At 57.3% G+C, this 18745-nt stretch overlaps 1 protein-coding gene across 2 annotated transcripts; it reads right to left on the bottom strand.

The window, feature by feature from the left end:
- Positions 1–4810: 4810 nt before the first annotated feature.
- On the bottom strand, positions 4811–18648 carry XYLT2 (xylosyltransferase 2). Of its 2 annotated transcripts, XM_031469558.2 has the most exons (11): positions 18475–18648; positions 11613–12102; positions 11158–11333; positions 10659–10861; positions 10127–10207; positions 9727–9943; positions 9465–9641; positions 8931–9193; positions 8447–8642; positions 7506–7839; positions 4811–5984 (listed from the first exon to the last, which is right to left on the bottom strand). In XM_031469558.2, exons 1-11 carry the CDS (start codon positions 18607–18609, stop codon positions 5662–5664), a joined length of 2595 nt encoding a protein of 864 aa, XP_031325418.1. In that variant the 5' UTR covers positions 18610–18648; the 3' UTR covers positions 4811–5661. The 2 variants fall into 2 exon arrangements, with proteins under 2 accessions (XP_031325418.1, XP_031325419.1); XM_031469559.2 differs by lacking the exons at positions 4811–5984; positions 7506–7839 and adding an exon at positions 7989–8308.
- Between the last annotated feature and the right edge of the window lie 97 nt (positions 18649–18745).

The raw sequence follows: 18745 nt of genomic DNA on the forward strand, positions 1-18745 counted from the left end.
AAGGCAGGAGCTCCAGGGATTAACGACAGAGAAGTCTCCTCATTGTAGAGGTCTGCTTTGAACTTGTCACCTTGTTTTCTCAGGGCATGACCCCAGATTTCCTGCCTCCTGCAAAGGTGACCCAGGGTTTGTTGAGGTACACTTTGACTTCCTTCTTGTAGGGTCTCATGTACTGAGGCCCAGCTGGGGGAGGTTGGTGGAGGCATCTCTGTAGGCTCAGTGCTGTCCCTGCCAGGCCCCTGGAGAAGCAGGAGGGGACAGGATGGAGGAGCTTGCTCCCTCTTACACAGTGTTTCCTGAGTGGGGCAGACGGTGGCTTCCTGGGGTGGGTAAGCAGAGCCGTGGATGGGTGGTAGTGCAGGCAGTGGCCTGAAGGCCTCCTAGCTGGCTGGCAGCTGGGAGAGGTAGGAGAGCAAAGACATTAGCCATTCCCTTACAGCCTCCGTTCACATATGCTCTTCGGTCTTTGTTTTCTGCGTCTCCTCTCCTGCAGTGATGGTCCTTCCTGGGAACTACATAGATCTTAGAGCTGTTGGCTCCATTTCTATGGGTAGCTCTTCTGCGAAGCCCATCCTAAGTGGCTTCCCTGTACTGGGGTCTGCCATCCTATCCTCTACCCAGAGAGGTGAAGTGGCACCTCTAGCCAAATCCTGGAACTCTCCATCCTGGTCCTTTCCTTGTTCCAGGGGCTCTAATTGGGCATTGTGTGTAAAAAAGTAATACAGGGAAAAAAGCTCAGCTCTCCAGGGCACTCAAGGGTGGGAGGGCTGAACATTCACCTCTCAGGCCCAGAGCCAGAAGCGCTGTGCAGTCAGCTGCTGCCTGTCCCTTCGAACACTCATAGCTGGGCAGGGGAGCGGTTTCCATAGGGGTGGCTGATAGCCGTTGGGCAGCCCTGCACAGAATACCTCACCCGCCCTGGAGTAGCCCTGTGACCAAGGGCTAGCCTGGGACGTCAGCGAGAAGCTCAGGGTTCAGCCAGTGAGCAAGAGAGCAGAACGCAAAACCTTTCTTGTCCCCATGTCCCTCTCCTCATCTCGTTACTTCTCTTCCCACCAGTCCGAGGCACAAAGCTCGGCCCCTCAGCATTCTGAAATGCACTCAGCTGTGAAGAAATTCCACCCTTTTCTGGCCACTTGTTCAGTCTCTCATGATGTGGCAGCCAGCTCTGATGACCTTCGTGGGAGAGTCAGAGAACACTTTATCCGTCCCCACCTCTCCAACCTGTCTGGTGCTCACGGCTGGAGTCAGAGCCTGGGGAAGCTGCAGGTCCCAAGATTTCTTTTGCTTTTTATACCCAGCATCCCATGTGGGGCCCTGTCCCTGGGGAGAGGACTGGCAATACCTTAGTCACCACCTACCTCCTCCCACAGAATTTGGCTCTGGGCTTTCCCCTGGGAGCCAGGGAGAATGTGGGCCTCCAGTTGGCTTGGAGAGCTGAGACCATTTTCTTCACCAGCAGCTCACAGCACTGGGTCCTGTTTCACAATGGCCAGGGAGGCTAGCCAGGATGTTGTTAACCCTTTCCATACTGCTTCCTTAGCCCAGAGGGAACCCAGACTGGAAGATGCAGAGAGCATAGAGTAGATTCAAAGGCCCCCTCCATACTAAGCAGAGAGCAGGTGTCCTTTTGTTGGGATTGGAGTAGGGGGCCCTGAAGGGAAGGGGTTGATGGGTCACGGTGCTTACATATTAGCTGGGGCCCCAGAAGAAGTGGCAGGAGCAGAGGACGTGGCAGTAGTGGGGCTTGCACTGGTACAGCAGCAGAACAGCCATGATGAACACTGGGATGAAACGATCCTTTCCCCAGAGGCAATGTCCCGGGTTCAGCCTGGACCTGGCATGCACGGTCCCATCTCACCTTTCCAGGTTGGAATTCCACTCCAGGAGTTGGGTAGGAATGACCTGGCTGGAACTAGTATCAGCTTGACATGCAGGGGAAACTGAGGGGCAGACAGCTCCCCTTTGCTGCTGTGTGTCAGTTCCCTGTGGCAGAGGGAGGAGGGAGGACAGAGCAGCTTTATCCTGCTCACCCCAAGGAAGGGGTGGTGTATGAAAGGGAGTATACAGAGGGACAGACTTAGGGAGGAGAAGGAGTTTGTGGCAGGGGCAGATATCCTTAGAAACTGGATCTGAGGACGAAGGGTAGGACTGAACAGTCTGAACTCAGACTCCTGGTGCCCAGCTCTTCTTCCACTGTCACGGACTGTGGCATCATAGAACTCAGCAGGGAAGGAACCCCAGGGTTCAGAGACCAACCACACATAGCATTCTTCCCAAGTGGCTTGCTCCAGGTGACCCTATAGATAAAGAGGCTGGGCTTCTGGCCTCTGGTAGGGGCCAAGGGTGCATCTGCCCCAACCCTGGGGCTTGGGCCAGTAATAGATACTCACCAGTGGCCACAACTGTGGCTAGGAGGCTGTCGTCCACAGTGAGCAGCAGTGGCAGAGGAGTGCCAAGTAAGGGCATCGGCCTTGGATGACCCTGAAGACAGCCAGCAGGGCCACAGGACTCGATCTCTCCTCTGTCCCCACTGGGCAACCTTCCAACTCAGGGACCCTGGCCCAGAGAAGCAACTTCATTCAGAGCCAGGGTATCTGAGCAGCTCTACAGGTTCTCAGCTTCTGCCTCTGCTTGTCATGGTCGATACCATGCCAGGACGTATAGATGTCCTATAGATGGGAAGGCACTCCACTTTGCAGGCCTGGCAGACATAAGGGTCCCTCAACAACTGGCAGGGGACAGGGTGGGCAGGAAGACTCAGCCTCTGCTAAAACCAGAAGACAGCCAGGGGAGCTCCAACTCACCCAGATGTCTATGCTTCTCAGTCCCAATCCCCTTCTAGCCTGACTCTGCCCCTGGCCCCTCCTCTACTTCCCATTGGCCCAGATAACTGGGTGCCACATGCCAGTTGGCTGTCCTCTGGTCTTTGCATCCATCTCTAATGGAACTGGGGTGTCCATAGTTGTCCTGGAAACTGTGCACAAAATACAAGTCTCTCTCCCCAGGCCCTTCTCCTTCCAAAGGAATTCTTGTGCAGCTCCAGGGGCCCAGCCCACCCCACCTTAGCCTAGCCAGTCTCCCGATTTTGCCCCAGGGGCCCAGCCAGGGGAGGATTTCAAAGCCTAAAAAAGCTCAACCCTATGGAAAGATAGAGGTGGAAAACACTGTTGACCAGGAATTCAGGCAGAGAAGCTGCACTCGCACTTGCTTCAGTGATCTGGATGGGGGAGAGGACAGGAGAGGAGGGCCTGCACGCCAGCCCCACACTCTGACCACTCCAGTCCCACAGACACTTCTCACTCACAGGGCCAAGATGAGCCGGCCAGAGCAGTGGGGGTGGGGCTGGGCTTTGTGAATCAGCATTGCCTGGGGGAGCTTCGAATCCATAGCAAGGCTGGGTTGCCACCTCAGACCAATTAACGCAGAACCCTCAGTCAGGATCCCAATCCACTGGGCTAAAAGTGCAAGCTCAAAGTGTTCACAGCAGTGACAGTAACTAGAACCTGGCAGGGGCTGGGGCTGAAACAGACTGCATGTCCCACCCAAGTTCAAAAAATAAGACTGGAAAAAGGTGCGCTAGTCCATAGCATAGCCGTAGCCTGGGTTAAGCCTGCAGGCTGGCCTGTGAACCCTTAGGCAGCAGACTCTAAATGTTCTGATATTTACTGCCTGTGCCTAATATGCTAAACCCATTACTAATTTTTCTTTTCATTGACTTAAAGGTTGATGTAAAAAAAAGTTTTAGAGAACCAGAGTAGAGCTTCAGATAGGAAGCTCGACTAAAATTGGAGCCAGAAAAAAGCAATCATCTCAGGCCCTGAACCCAAGCACTATTTCCTTGGGAGTTTTTGCTGTTACCGGCCCTTAGAGCAGGAGAATGTGGTGGCAGAGGGGTGTGGAGTCCTCCTGCTTCCATCTGAAGCCCGCAGCCACCACCTAATCATTTTGACTTTGGGTTCATCATTTCAGGTTCCTGATGTGCTAAACGAAGATAATAGAAGTGCCCGCCCCACAGGGTTCTGAGGATTAAATGAGATACTGTGCAGGGTCAGCACAGTGGCTGAACAAGCAGAAACCCAAAGGCTGCTACTGGTGGTCAGGGGTGCCCTCTCCTGGCAACTTGAAAAACTTGACATGTTCAGGACCTTTTGTTCCCCAGGCTGAGCTGACCAGGCCCTGGTGACTGGCTGACAGGGTGATTTTAAAGGTCTGAGAAACCTTCACCCTTGCTCCCACGTAAAGTAAGGAATGATACCCCTTGCTAACAATGGCAGGAGAGTCGGAGGGGAGAAAGGGCTTGAGAAAAAGAGGGAGGTCGGACAAACCTTCCCATGTGGCCCTCCCAGGTCCTAAAGCAATGGCTAAGAACCCAAACCACCACTGCTTCTGCCTCTAAAGGGGCAATGAAAACCACCAGGCCCTGGCTGGGATGGCCTCTGTTCTTGAGGGTGCCTGATAACTCACGGGCCCTGGTGACGCCAAACGCAGAGAAGCCAGCCTCTGGCTGCAAGGGAACAAGCGCTGGGTTGGGACCCTGACAAACTGAACTGGCTCTCCTGCTGGCCTGCTGGGTGGCAATGAGGAAGTCTCTGAGCGTCTCTGGGCCTGTTTGTTTACCCCTCAGAAAAAGAGGGATCTGGATTGGATGGTTTCTTGTGTCCCTTCTGGCTCTTGAATGGATTCTAAACTGCTCCCACTCTGGGGGCATGAGACCTCCACCTTCTGCCAAAGCACCAGCCAAGACTTTCAGGAGAAGGCCCAACAGTGATGGCTCACTTGTCAGCCAGGAGGAAAAACAGAGGCTTGGTTTAGAGAGATAGATATATTTCTTCTGTTGCATATTTCAGACTCGACACTGAGCTTCAGGCACAATGCTGCTCCAGGTTCTTCTGAGAGCCCCAGCAGAGTCTTCTTCCCATGCTGCTCACGAGGGCTTGCCCCTGCAGGGCGGGAGCCCCAGCCCTGCTTGCAGTTCAGGGTACCTGGGAGACTCTGCCGTAGTCCCAGTAGGTCCCAGTGCCCTGCCATTCTCATCAGGGGCAGGGTATGCTGGAAAGCCCTGGAGCCAGCCCCACCCCTTCTTCTGTGGTCCCCTGGCTGCAAGAGGAGAGGCTGACCCATTAGCATCCAGCTCCACAATGCTCCCCTAAATCGCCTGTTCTCTGGCCCTCAGAGCCTGGCACCACACTTGCACCCCACAGAGCCTTGGCCGTGAGCACCACAGGCCAAGGCTGGGGAATGAGGTCCTGGAGAGCAAGGCAGGCCCAGCCACCCCCGGAGCAACAGCAGACAGGCTCGTCAGGCCCCTGCTCCCCAGGGCCATGGCCCACTTCCTGGGGCTGCTCTGAGCCCTATTGCACATCTTTTGTTTCCAGTTCATCCTCCACCACCCATTTTCCTTTAAAAAAAAAATCAGAGGGGAAGGTGAGGAAGAGTGGGCCCTGGAAGCTGGAGCCCATGTTCCTGCCAATGTCTGGTCCCTAGCAGAGCCGTCAGCAGTAGTATTATGGCCACCTTCCCTGCCGTCCACATGCGTTCTTGATGGTTGACATGGGTGCACTGCCTGGGCCTCTGGTTCTTGCCTGTGAGGAGGACGCCCCTCCACTGTTTGTAAGGTGCAATTCCCCAGGTCATCCGGGGGCGCTGGCTGGGGCCCTGCTACCTGAGTCGCCCATCTGCTTTGACAGGCCCCAGCTCCGATTTGGGGTCAGGGAACACAGAGCTCCAGCTGGTCAGTCTGCAGAGCTCCAGGGAGGGACAGGCGGAGGGGCCCATGGCACACAGTCCAGCCACAGACCAAAAGCTGCTCAGTTCCCCATCTGCCCAGGCCTCCAGCGCGGGGCCCGTGAGCTCTGCATGCAGCCGGGCGGCCTCCTCCGCAGGCTCTGGCTGAGGCAGGTTCAGGATGCCACTCAGGCCCTGGAAACTCTGCTCCATATACTCGTTGTGGGGTGGCCCGGCATGCAGCCAGCTGGCATCATCTGGGGGTGCAGAGCAGGGAGTGAGCATGCCCCGCCCCAGCGATTCCACGAAGGCCAAACCATGGGAGTCAGGTCTGGGCACCCTAGTTCCTGTCCTAATTCTACTAACCGAGTCTCATCTTGCTGAGTGACCTTGGGCTAATCTGCAGAACTTTCTGTGCCTGTAAAACTGTTAGTTTTATAAAATCAAGACAGTGATCCCTTGATTCCCAACTTAAGGATTAAATAAAACAGTGGGCTTAAGGCACTTTAGAAAGTAAGGTTACTTTCTGGTAATGTTCTGGTCTGTGTCACCCATGCACCTTCTCAACCCCCTCCAGTGGTTCCCAGAGCCATCAGAGGCCTAGTACCCAGGCCTCCCAGCTGTGGGGCCCTATTCACTTTGTCAGCCTCCCTTCCCACCACCGCCTGCCTATTCCCCTGCTCCCCTCATGCACCAGACACCTGCCAACTTCGTTCCCTCAGTTTAGAATTCCCTTCTCTGTCTATAGAAGTCCAGCTCATTCAAAGCTCAGCTCCAATACCCGCCTGCTATAAAGCTTGCCTCCATTCTCACCCCCTCCTTGCTCCGTCTCCTCCATCAGGCTCGGAGTCCTAGGAGAGCAGGGGTGTGGCTTACCCCTCTAATCTGCCACAGCCGCTGCCCCATCCCAGTACCCTGTCATCCTCTGGGTTATCCCTGCTCTGACCCACCTTCTCTGCAATAGGATGTGACTGGAGGAAGGAAACTTCTATCTACTTACTGAGCACCTACTGTATACCAGCCATTTTTACCCACATACTCATCCGTAATATCTCCCAGGGGGTAGTTACTTGTGTTAGAACCCCCTTGCAGGAACCTGCAGTCTAGGCCTATGGTCAGAGTCTGCTCTCTTAGCCTCAGCCCAGTGGGCAGAGGGCCATGTGACCCTGCCCACCTGGCCACACAATGGACTGGGAGGATGGCCAGTCAGACTTGCTGTCCCAAGAATGTGGAACTTGGGGACCAAGAGGCCCTGGTCAGTCTCTGTTACACTGAGAGGCCATGTATCATGTATTGAGGAGCCAGACCCTAAGGCTGATAAACACAGAGCACAGGATGAGGGACAAAGTGGCCCCAGAGACTGAGAAAGTACCTCTGGTTCCCAGTGAGAACATTCCTGGGTTCTGTGGGGGAGAGCCCTGCATTTTCCCAATAATTTCCTCTTTTTCACTGGAGCTAGTTTGAGTGGATTTGTGTCCATTGCACTCAGGTCTCTAGCAATTGTAGAACTCTTACTGTATGTGTAGGAAGACTTGAGGCTCAGGAAGGCCAAGTAATTTGCCAAGGATAACAGCCCAGCTAAAGTTTCAGAGCCAAGTCTGCCTGACACCCAAGCACCATACAGACCACAGTGCAGGGCCCTGGCATGCTTAGGGTTGGATGATCAAGGCTGCAACCTTCCTCCTTCCCTACTCTAATGGTTAGCTTCTGGGGGTCACCTTCCTGGCAAATCCTATTCTGTCTGGCTCCTGGGCATCATTTAGGAACTAGATCCTTACCTTTCCTGAGAGGTAGTTTGCGGTTGAAGGTCAAGGGCAGCACGAGGAAGCGGGTCTCACCCAGTGGCTCCCAGAACTGAAGCAGTCGAACAGTCCAGGCCCCTGGCCGCAGGGGCCGGCTCAGTGGGGGCTTGTACTGCGTGACCTCGGTTTCCGCATCTACTGCAATGTCGTAAGACGTGGCCACCACATAGGTGGGGTCGATCCACACCACGGTGGCTGTGAGGTTGGGGCCTCGGGCCCAGCGCTGCATGGCCACAGGCTCATCCAGGGGCCCCAGCAACCCCCCAAAGTTCCGGAAAAGACGCTCTTTGGGGTCCCACTCGGTGCCAACCTGTAGGGAGGGAGGCAGCTGGGCAGGGGCCAGGGGAAAGTCCTTCTTTCTACCTGCTGCTGCCTCTAACTCCTGTGACCTCAGGCCAGTTACTGTCTCTTTTTGGGCCTCAGTTTCCCCATCTGCAAAATAATGGGCTCAGACTAGGATTTTTTTTTTTTTCAGGATTTCTTTAATATCTCTCTAAGCTCTGAGATTCAGTCTAGGCTCCTGTTCTGCAGTGCTGGGGGCAGTAAGGCAGAGATAAGTTTCAAAGCCCTGCCCAGAGACCATCCCCACGTGGAGCCAAGGCCTCTGAGAAAGAGACTGAGGAGACACTCAAAAGCCTAACCTTCTGGCCCGACTGGAATGTCCAAGTCCCTTTAGAAGAAAATCCCTGGAGTGTAGAAGACTGGGCTTGCGTTGTAGTGGAACCACAGTCCCCTCCCTGCTGACTGCATGTCCTCTGTGCATCCCAAGGTTGCCATCACTGGGAAAGAAGACCCATGAATCCAGTCCTGAAAGACCTAGCCCAGTCCTTAGCCCTCCCTTGGTGTCTATCCCTCTCCCCCCGCTGCCCTGAGTCTTGCTGGGGGTCAGGAAAAAGCAAGGGGAGGGCCTGTCCCACCTCCAAACTCTGGAGCCGGCTGGCCTGGTCACTGCGCCCCAACAGCTTCAGCGACCCCTGGGGCATCAGCCACATCTCAAGCGTCTCTGCCGGCCCCTGGGCTGAGGGCTGCACCGCCTGCGTCACCAGGTAGCCCTGGAAATGGTCGTCATAGAAATACAGGTGCACGCTGGACGGCAAGCCCCTGGGCTCAAACCTAAGAAGGTTCCAGCAGGGAGAAAGGGAGATGCCATCAGCACACCCAACTTGGCCTGGAGTCTCAGGGAGGGGGCTCTGGGGAGTCCCATCCCCAGACGCTTCCTTTGTCCCAAATCTCACACCCACAGCACCTATGTGCCTGGCTCTTGCTGTATCTGTTTTATTTGCATTTTTCCCTGCCTCAGACTGGGGGCTCCCTGGGGGGCAGGGGCTATCTCTTTCTGATTGGCCTCCCCATAGGGCACCACACCTTGGGAGTCTGCAAAACGTCAGAAGGAGGTCTCACCTGCAGAGTGGGTTGGCCAGTGGGGATGCAGCGGTGGTGGCATGGCGCAGGCTGAGGCGGGCAAAGGCAGTGTAAGCGGTGAGCATGACATCACTGAGCCCACTGGGGCCGTCGGCCACGTCGTAGGTGTTCTCCCAGTAGGCCTTGAGGGCCGGGGTGCCGGGGGGGTAGCTGCCATACAGGTGGAAGTCCAGGATTTCCAGTACCTCCTGGTTCACAGTCGACTCAAACTTCCGGGCGAAGAAGGTGGGTCTGGAGACTTGCTGGAGCAGGAGAGGCAAGGAGGGTGAAGGGGTCTGGAAGTTCCAGAGAGCACGGCAGGGGAGGGGCCTGCCCAGCGCTGCCGAGAGCCCAGCCTCCCAGTGCTTTTCCTGCTGCCAGTGTAGCCCCAGATCCCTGAGGACTGCGCCCAGTGAAGGGACTGCAAATTCTGACTGGACCGCCCTGGATTACTTCTGACCCTGGAAAGCACATGGCAAAAAGCTGGGGTGACGCCCTGTCAAGGGGCAGAGACTGGGGGCCGTAGGGAAGCACCTGCAGCCGAAGGAAGTCCTGCGGCTTGAAGTCGTTGGGAGAGCAGCCGCACCAGTCCACGATGTGCTTGTACTGGCACTTGCAGCCCAGCTTGCGGTTCCAGTTGGTGACCCGCAGGTTGTTGTCCACGAGGCTCTCGCAGGCCGGGCTGTTCTCCAGCACCGTGTGGAAGAAGGACTGTGGGTGGCAGGGTGGGCAGAGGGTGAGCTGCGGGCACCCGGACTGCACCCTCCCTGGCCTGGTGCGGGCCCCGGTCACCCACCTCAGCTGGGAGCAGTGTATACGTGTAGAACTGACGTAGCTGGGCCACCAGTGGGTCGTCTGTGTACACCACATACTCCACAAAGCTGCGCGTCAGCACGAACCAATCAGAGCCGCCGTCCACCACGATGCCTGCGGGGATCTGCCGCTCGCCCAGGCGCCACATGTGGGAGTCACACTCATGGAAGAGCCGGTCCAGGCCCTGTTTCTTGATGAACCTGTGGGAGGCAGACGGGCCGTGGCTGAGGGTTTTGCAAGGTGGGACCCAGGTGCTCATCATTCCAGGAACTGGCATTCCTCAATCTGTGATTGGTTTGGTGGCTTTGTAACCCAGGGCTGGGGCCACCGAGCCCCCTATGCGGGTGTGTGGCAAGACCCTAGGGCCTCCCACACCCCCTCACCTGGAGTTGTCCCGGCCATGCGACTTCAGGAAATTCTTGTCCCGGTTCTTGGACAGGAAAGCCACGAGCTCCTCATTGGTCCTGAAGAGGGAATGGGGTGTGGACAGCGTGTGTGAGGTGGCTGTCACTGGCCCAGAGCAGAGCCCCTCCAGCACTCCTCATCTTCACACCATGGCCACTTCCTTTCTCACGGAGAGCCATCCTGGCCACATGCCCGACCCCAGATTGATGCTCTGGGGTGGTAAGCACCTGAGGCCCCCAAGGAAGACCACTCCTTCCTCCACCCCTTGCTGTCTGACCCAGGCTCCCCAGTACAGGCTCCTCCTCCCCATCTCTTGTCCCTCTCAATCCTCACATAATCATCTTTCACTAACCCCCTCCCTAAGACATGGCTGGGGCCAAGGGACCGTGTCTGGGCTGTGCGATCCCATAATGGGGCCTGGTGGAGGGAAAGAGTCCCTCAGGACCTTCGAGCCCCGAGTGCCCAGATGGGCACCCTCCCATCCAGAGGGTTCAGATCACCACCCTGTACCTGGTCGGGTAGTCGGTGGCACTGAGGTTGATGAAGAAGTCCCACGCCCAGCCAGGCACCTCCAACAGGTCCCGCATGCTCCGCAGATACATCCTCAGCAGGCTGGCCCCACCCCAGATGGTGACCATGCGCCAGGGCGTCACCCGCACATTATCATATTGCCGAGCCAGCTCCACCACCTCACGGTGCAGGTAGTTGGAGCGCTGTGGGAGGTGTGGGGAAGAGGGGAAACTCAGCAGCTGCAGAAAGAGCTCCCCAGCATTACAACCTCCCCACCCCACCCTTGTACTGGGGCAGAATACAAGTGACGTGGAATGGAGACAACACAGGCCAGGGCTCCAGCTCCAAAGCGGCCGAGTCACCTGGTGCTGGCTGTCCCCCATTCCAAGCCTGTTCCCCTCTGGGCCACCTGAGCAGGTTGGAGACACTGTCTGTCCATGACCTTCTGGGTCTCTGCTCTGCTCACTCAGCTGCCCTTGGTCTCCCCCGGCCACAGTACCTTGTCCACGTGGATGTAGAAGAAGTGCTGCTCGTGGTAGACAGCCTTGAGGAGACGCTTCAGCTGGCGGATGGCACGGCCATGAACCACCAGCATGTAGGCGACTCGTACTGGGGGGCCATCCACGGGCTGCTGGGCCCGGACCTCATCCCACTGGATGCCGGGGCTCATCTTCCCTGAGAGCAGAGAACAGGGGCATCGGTGAGGCCCCTTCCTAGGTCACCGGCGGGAGGCGAGATGGGAAGAGGGGGCTGCCCGTCTTCTGAAGGAAGAACTCTGGACCTGGTGCCCCATGGTCCTGGGCCCCAGCTCCATCTCTGCCACTTAGCGCACTCATCACCGACTTGGGCTGGGAGATAGGCCCCTCCGAGCTTTTATCCCAGAGAAATGGGGGTGAGGATCCCTGCCACGCCCCCTCCCATGCTGCTACCTCTCCGCCCATGCCCATCTCTTACCAGCCCGCTGGCAGTGCCGGGGTACAGCCTTGGGCATGAGGCCCCCGGCCTGGTGCAGACACACCACGTTGGCGATCTCCTGCTGGCACTGCTTGGAGCTGGCCCGAGCCAGTGCAGACAGCGCATCCTTGCCCACGATCTCGCACTTGGGCGTGAAGCCATTGTCTGTGGGCTGGGGGGCACCCTCCACACTCCCTGTGTCTCCATGTGGGAAGCCAGCTGCCCCAACCAGCGCCTCCCCAGCGGCTGCCCCACTCAGGTTCTGGCGGCCCGGGGCCTCTGGGGGTGGGGTGGGCAGGATCCGCCGGCTGGCCCTGTGCCGGCTGGTTACCGCCCGCACCACCTTGGCCACAGGCACGCCGGGGCTCTCAGCGCGGCCCCGCCAGCGCCCATGCCTTCTGCCTGCACTGCCCCTCCGCCCAGCTGAGCTGTCTGTGTCCTTGGAGCCCTCGCCGGGGTCTAGCGGCCGTGGCTTCTTCTGCCTTCCTTTCTGTAAAAGATAGGCAGACAGGTCACTGGGACAGTCACTCTCCTGCTTTTAGCTCCCTGTTGGCCTCAGGCTTAGAAGCCCCTAACACCCTTTGTCTAGAAAAGCATTGTTCACCCGAGGACTCTGCACAAACAGTACTTCTGCCGGGAGGCCTCCCTAACCGGCCAGGGAGGAAATGTCGCCCTCCCCTGTGGCACCATCGCACCCACGTTCCCGCTGCCACACATATCACAGGGCACTGTATCTCTTTTGTGCTTTGGATTCAGATACCACTTTCTTTTTCAGCAAATATGAAAATCAACATCCACATTTATTAGAAGTGTGCAAAGACCCTGCAGACGACACAAGAGTGTCCACCCAGCACTCCCACCGGGCCTGGCTGGGAAGACAGTGTTCATCAGAGGGAAAGCATTCCGCCGATACAGTATTTCCACGTGGGTGTGCTGAGGCCGCAACAGAGCAAAGGGGTCTTGCCCAGTGGGGAGGACAGAGGTGAAATCTAAGACCTCGTTATTGGTCCGGTTCTCTGGGAAGCAAAGACCAAGAGAGAGTCAGAGTGCAAGAGATTCACCGGGGGGGTCACACTTCTGGACAATAAGGAGGCAGGAGTAGGAGCCAGCAGGGAAAGACTTCAGACCACCAAGTTGGCCTGACATCCGTGCAAGGAAGGGGAAGGAAGAGCTTCAGACAACAGCTCAGCTTGGAGAGGACCTTGGCCAGCTAACGGGAAGCTCCAGGGCAGAGACAGCCTGGAGATGGGAGCTCTGATACCAGAGCTGGGGGTGGCCCAGGAGGTGCTTGGCCATGGCTGGGAGGCTGAGGCAGAGCCTGAAGGCACCACCTGCAGCTGCAGGCTGGCAACTCACTGCTCCTTGTGGCAGGGTCTCTCTCGAAGGGAAAGCTGAGCGCTGCGCCTCCACAGCCCTGCTCTCTGGCTCCTGCATCCTCTTCGTCACACCCAGACACTTCCCTAGATGGTCCCATTACACTTGAAAGTGTATATGCCCACCCTCTTCCCAGCTTTCCCTGTCCCCCTTTTGTGACCTTCCTTGCCTGACCAAATCCCATCCATCCTCCAAGACCCAGCCCTGAGTCCTCATGTGTGAAGCCACCCTGATTGCCTGGGAGTCGGATGTTCTAGCACACCACACTCCTTGGGGAGAAGCTGTCACATCAGCACCATCTCCTCAGTGCCCGGCGGTGTAGGTGGCACATAGGACGTCTGGCTGGTGTCTGGAAGATGAGACACAGAAGGGATGGAGGAGCGAGAGGCACTGTGTGACTATCACCAGGGCCCCCTGCCCAGCTCTGCCACTCCCCCAGTTACCTACATTCCCTGAGCGGGTTCCCTCAGCTATAAAACACAGGAGGGAAGTGTGAGTGTCCGGTGAGATAGAGCATGAGATAATGCAGCTAGGAAGAGCTGTCTCCACCAGCTGTCCCCTTCCTCTCTCCACTCTCTGTGCAAGTCCTCTTCTGGCCTGGCCTAGCAGCATGACTCGCTGGACCACAGCCTCTGAAGCACCCTCCCCCCTGGCTTCTAGGATGTCCTCCTGGTGCTTCTCATGCCCCTTGCCTCCATGACCACTCCTTATCAGCCTTCTAGACTGACCCTTCCTTGTCTCCCAAGGCCACCCTGGGGCTGTCCTTGTCTGAGCTTCCCAGGTGACCTCACTCAGTCTCTTAACCCCATCCACTCCCAGGTTTCTCTCTCTTCCTTGAACCTTCATGTATTTAGCTGCCAGCCTCCTTGATGCCTCCCTTGGGAGCTTGCTACCAACCCCACAAATCCAACAGCGAGTTCCTGATCTCCCCGCAGCCGGCTCCTACCTCAGTCTTCCCCATCTCAGTTAATAGCGACTCCATTCTTCAAGTCACTCCGACAAAACACTTTGTCATGTTTTCCTCATACTCCATCATCAGTAAATCCTGTTGGGACTACCTTCAAAATACCTCTAGAATTTGACCACTTCTCACTACCTCCATCACCACCACCCCTGCCTGGAATCCCTGCTCTTACTCTGGATTCCCATCATCCCTTCTCATTACAGTAGCCAGTATTCCTGTTAAAACCAGTCCCATCTCACCTCAGCTCTGCCTGAAGCCACCCATGGTTCCCTCTCTGAGGACAAAGCCCTAGCATGAACCTAGGAAGGCTATGTGAGCAGCGTCTGGCTGCCCACTCCCTGCCCCTCCAGTCTCTGACCTCATCTCCTACTAGCGTCTCCTCATGCTCACTCTCCTCCAGCCACCAGGGCCTTCTCAAGGTCCTTCCATCCCAGCTGGCATTCACTGTCCCCTGCGCCTGGAATTCCCTGCCTCCAATTCCTTGCTCAGGTGGCATCTTCTCAGGAAGGCCACCTTGGCCACTGTATTTAAAACTCCAGCCGTCCCTCATCCTCCACTTAGTTTCTCCCACAGCACTTATTACTACCTCTCGTCCTGAAATGTACTTCTGTGTCTACGTGTATACTGTGTTCTTCTGTGTTTCTCCCCTTAAGAAATGTCATGTCCATGAGGACAAAGCGTTTTGTTGTTTTGCTCACGGATGTATTCCCAGAGCCCAGAAGAATGTCAATAAATGTTTGGTGAATGAATGAATGAATGAAAAGCTCTTGGCATAGGCTCAGCATTCAGTAAATGCTGTCATCCTTATTATTATTATTCATGGAAGGGGACTAGGAAATGGTCACACGTAAAGCAGGAGAGAAGCCAAGGCCTTCAGATACTTTGGACCATTGGGCTGAGTTTTCCCTGCCCCTCCCCTCCCCTGTCAGAGCAGGGCAGTCATCTCACATGTCAGACGGACAGCCACCTTAGGGCCAGGGCCCCACCTCTACACTTGGTACCCAAGCCTTCAGTGCCTGGCATCCAGCCAGCCCTCTGATCTCTTGGGAGGTGCCCAGTGAGAGTGGGGGTGTCTACCCCTATCTGAGAAGAGACACCTGCAAGAGGGAGGGCAGGGTGGAGAGGAGGCAGCAGACCCCATTCTGTACCCACACTGGGGAGGGCACCCTGGACTGGGCAGCCCCCAGGAAAGGTGGCTGCAGCCCCACTGAACCGAGTGTACATGAAGCTGGTGATGTCAGACCTGGCCACACAGTGGGCAGAGAAAGACATTCTCAAGCTGAGGTGGATAGAGACAGCAGAGGAGCTGTGGGCTCTCAGGGTGGAAGCCAGTATCTGCGAGTCAGGAAGCTGGTCGGGAGGGCAAGGCAAGGGGCACAGGGCCAGGCTGGCTGTGGTGGGGGACAGGATGTGGGAGGAGATGGGCATGCTGGTGCCTTGCACTGCAGCAGGGAACTGGCTGACCCTGAGAAGGACAGTCCCAGAGGCAGCTGGGGGACCAGAAGGCAGCAGTGAGGAACAGCAAGGGGTCGTCCCCTACTGGGAAGCAGCCCCCGCCGCTGCCCCATCCCAGGCATCTTTATATGGGCATCAGCAGGGCCCCATACTTGTGCCCCCTAGAGGAGTTGCCCCTAGTAGCTCCTGGGGACAGAGTCCCCTCTAATTACTAAGGATGGGAACTGGCCCTCTGACATCTGTCTGGATGCATTCTGGCCTCCCAGGTGGCCCCCTCCTCTCCACTGAGGAGGAATTCAAAGTCCTCTGCCATTTCCTGGCTCTGCAGCTTCTCCTTGGAATCCTTCTCTGAGCTACGGAGACAGAGAAGCAATTCTTATTCCACACCTTTGGACTTCCCAGACTGCATTTAAAGTAAGTTGTGAGACAATGTTTATGAAAGGTTTGAAAACCATTAAAATGGCTCTCTGGATGTTAATGGTCATCTCTGGTCTCCACTCTAGCCCCTCACAGACGGGCAGAGTGTGCGTCTTAAATGCACCTCTCATCCCATCGCTGCTTAAACCCCTTCGGTGTAAGTGCTCTCCCACTGCACTTAGAATCAAACCTCAGCCCCTCACTGTGGTCTCTAGGATGTGCCCTGGACTAACTCTTGAACCTTCTTCCAGGGAACACACCGCACATCCTTTCCATTCCTCGAAGGCACCCAGCTGAGCCCATTCTCCTCAGGGCCTTCTGCCTGAACTCTGCCTACCTCTTCCCCAGGCTGACTGGGTCTTTCAGCTCACAGGCCACTTCCTGCAGAAGCTTCCCCAACCACCTATCTAAACCAGCCCCCTTGTGTTTGAGTTTCCTTTTCACTGTCAGTCTCTCCCTGCAGATTGCCTGCCCAGGAGGGCCGAGACCTCTTCTATTTTATTTATTTCTGTATCCCCAGTGTCAGCACAGTGCCCGGTATGAAGTAAGACTTAATAAATATTTGTTACTGACTGACTGACTGAATGAACGAATAAATCCCTATTACCACTGTGCAGTATTGAGATAAAAATAAGAGTTATTTACTGACCGTTTAGCATGTGCCAGCAGCTCCCACAAACACTTCACAGGCATCACAGAGAGAGAGAGGTGCTGTTATTACCCTCATCTTGGGGAGGGGATACCGACGAGGACATGAGAAGAGGTTCGGTGACCTGCCAGTGGTCACATCACTTACTAGTAGCAGCGCTGGACTAGGACACAGGACAGAGAAGGGGGGTGGTCCAACTTCAGTGCTCACCTTCCCAAGTATAATGTTACGCTGCCTGGCAACCCTGAGGTGGCTGCTCAAGGAGTCCAAGCACCAATGGCTGCTTGACGGCACAACCTTTAGGTCATGAAGGATCTTCCTTCCATTCTAGTCCAGGGATTCCCCTAGCAGGTTCTGCTAGGAAGCTGGAGGAGGGGGTGGAGAGGTGGGATCCCGAGTGTTTTACTTGGGGCAGTTCTCCACCCCGGGATGGGGGCAGGGCAGCAGGAACCTGGAGGCCTGGACAACCTCTCAGCCCACCCGGAGATTCACAGAGCCATGCAGTCCAGGGCTGTTTGTTTCTGAGAAGCCTCCAGTGCTTTGCCAGGCCCCTCCCAGTGTGGTCACCAACCTCTGCTCACATACTCCAGGGACAGAGGGCTCCCTAACTCCTCAGCAGCCCATCCTATCTTACAACGTTCCATCTGCCCAAAGAATCATCATACACTGAGCCCAGAACACTCTTTTCCCCTTCTTCCTACTTACTGGACCACAAAGAACAAGCTCACTCCCTTCAGATGTCACAGAACCAGCCTCCCCCACCCCCACCCTCAGCTCCTTTTGGAGTTACGGTCTCACTGTGACTCTGTCCCAGCTCCCCTCACCATCCCAGTCTCTTGGTTCTCCCAAAAAAAGGCAGGGGCAGCTCTTCTCCCAGTCTCCACCGCGGGCCACCCAGACTGCCCAGATGCAGGAAAGGAAAGTGGACACCAGGGCTCCCTTGGCCTTCACCTTGCCAGGTGGAGAGGCCCATGGGGACACAGCAAGCACAGTGTCTGACTCAGAGTGCGAGGAACCAGGACCAAGAAGTGGGGGTGGGGAAGCCCTACCCTCTGGCTCGCTGCTTAGTGCCAGAGTTTGGCCTATCCTCCTCTACCTTTCAGGATGGTCTCAGACCCCACTGGACCCTCCTGACCACACCGGGGAACACATGCCTGGGCCTCCAGCGGAAACCACATCGGCCGAGAGTGAGTGAGGCCTTCGAGGCAAGGCCCTGGGGACAGAGCAGGACGGGGTTTGCCCCTGCTCCAGGGGCTGGTGCTCTACTAAACCAGCTGCTGCTGTCACCATTCCCTTAGAGTCAGAGGTGGCCGGTCCCCAATTCCCTAATGGTCTGAGGCCAACTCACCAGCTCAGTTCCCCTGCCGTCCTCTCCAGAAGACCCATGCAGGCTCTTCAGACCCCTGGCTGTGGAAGCCACGCCTCAGGGATTCTCCAGTTCTCTCCCTTAGGGTCACTCTTCACTCGCTCTTCCCTCAGTGTCAGGACTGAGTTCCACCCCCAGGCTCCACTTCCTAACCAGCAGCTGCCCCTCGGGCGCAGCTGGGCGCCGATGCCCAGGGTCCCTCATCCCCATTCCTCAGCCCACGGCGCGCACACCCCTGCCCCATCCCAACTTCAGAAAGTTTGGCCTGGGGCTCCCCACCCTCGAGCAGGCTCGGGCCCAGCCCCGCCTCCCGGCCCGGCTCCCAGCCACCCGCGTCTGACCTTCATTGCTCCCCGGGCTGGAGACCATCCCAACAAGACCCACTCCTCCCGCCCCGGGCCCTTGCAGGCCTGCGATCCGGGCCTCGGGGCCACGCACCGCCCCCGCGCGCAGGCCCCCAGGACCGTCCGGGAAGGGGGCGCCAGGAGTCTGATGCCCTGCTTCAGTCGGCCGCCCGCGCGCGGCACGCAGGCGGCCGGTGTCCCACTTCTCCGGCCGGGGCCGCCCGCAGCCCTGCGAGGACCCCGCGCGCCCCCGAGCTCGGCCTCCCCGCCTGCCCGCCCGGCTGTCGGAGCACCTCGCCCGGCTCGTCCTCCTCCAGGACGCTGAAGCTCCACACCACCAGGCCCTGAAGCAGCAGAATGGCCAGCGCCGTGGCGATCGCCAGCTTGTAGCGCCGCACCAGCTTCTGCACCCGCGCGCTCGCCACCATCTTCCTGCCCGGGACGCGGGGCACGCGCCCAGCCCTGCAACCCGGCCGCGGGCGCGCGCACGGGCGCGGGCAGAGACGGCTTCCCCCAAGGGAGGCGGGCCTGGCGCGCGTCGGGGCGGGGCCGGGGGCGGGGCCC

The sequence above is a fragment of the Camelus dromedarius genome, chromosome 16 (assembly GCF_036321535.1).
Source record: "Camelus dromedarius isolate mCamDro1 chromosome 16, mCamDro1.pat, whole genome shotgun sequence".
Taxonomy (NCBI): domain Eukaryota; kingdom Metazoa; phylum Chordata; class Mammalia; order Artiodactyla; family Camelidae; genus Camelus; species Camelus dromedarius.

Excerpts from the sequence above, each read along its gene's own strand:
- XYLT2 (XM_031469558.2), bottom strand. The coding sequence starts at position 18,609 with ATGGTGGCGAGCGCGCGGGTGCAGAAGCTGGTGCGGCGCTACAAGCTG. Across the intron at positions 9,944-10,126 it reads CATGGCCGGGACAACTCCAG|GTTCATCAAGAAACAGGGCC; the intron begins GTGAGGGGGTGT and ends TGCCTCCCACAG. Across the intron at positions 9,642-9,726 it reads ATACACTGCTCCCAGCTGAG|TCCTTCTTCCACACGGTGCT; the intron begins GTGGGTGACCGG and ends TGCCACCCACAG.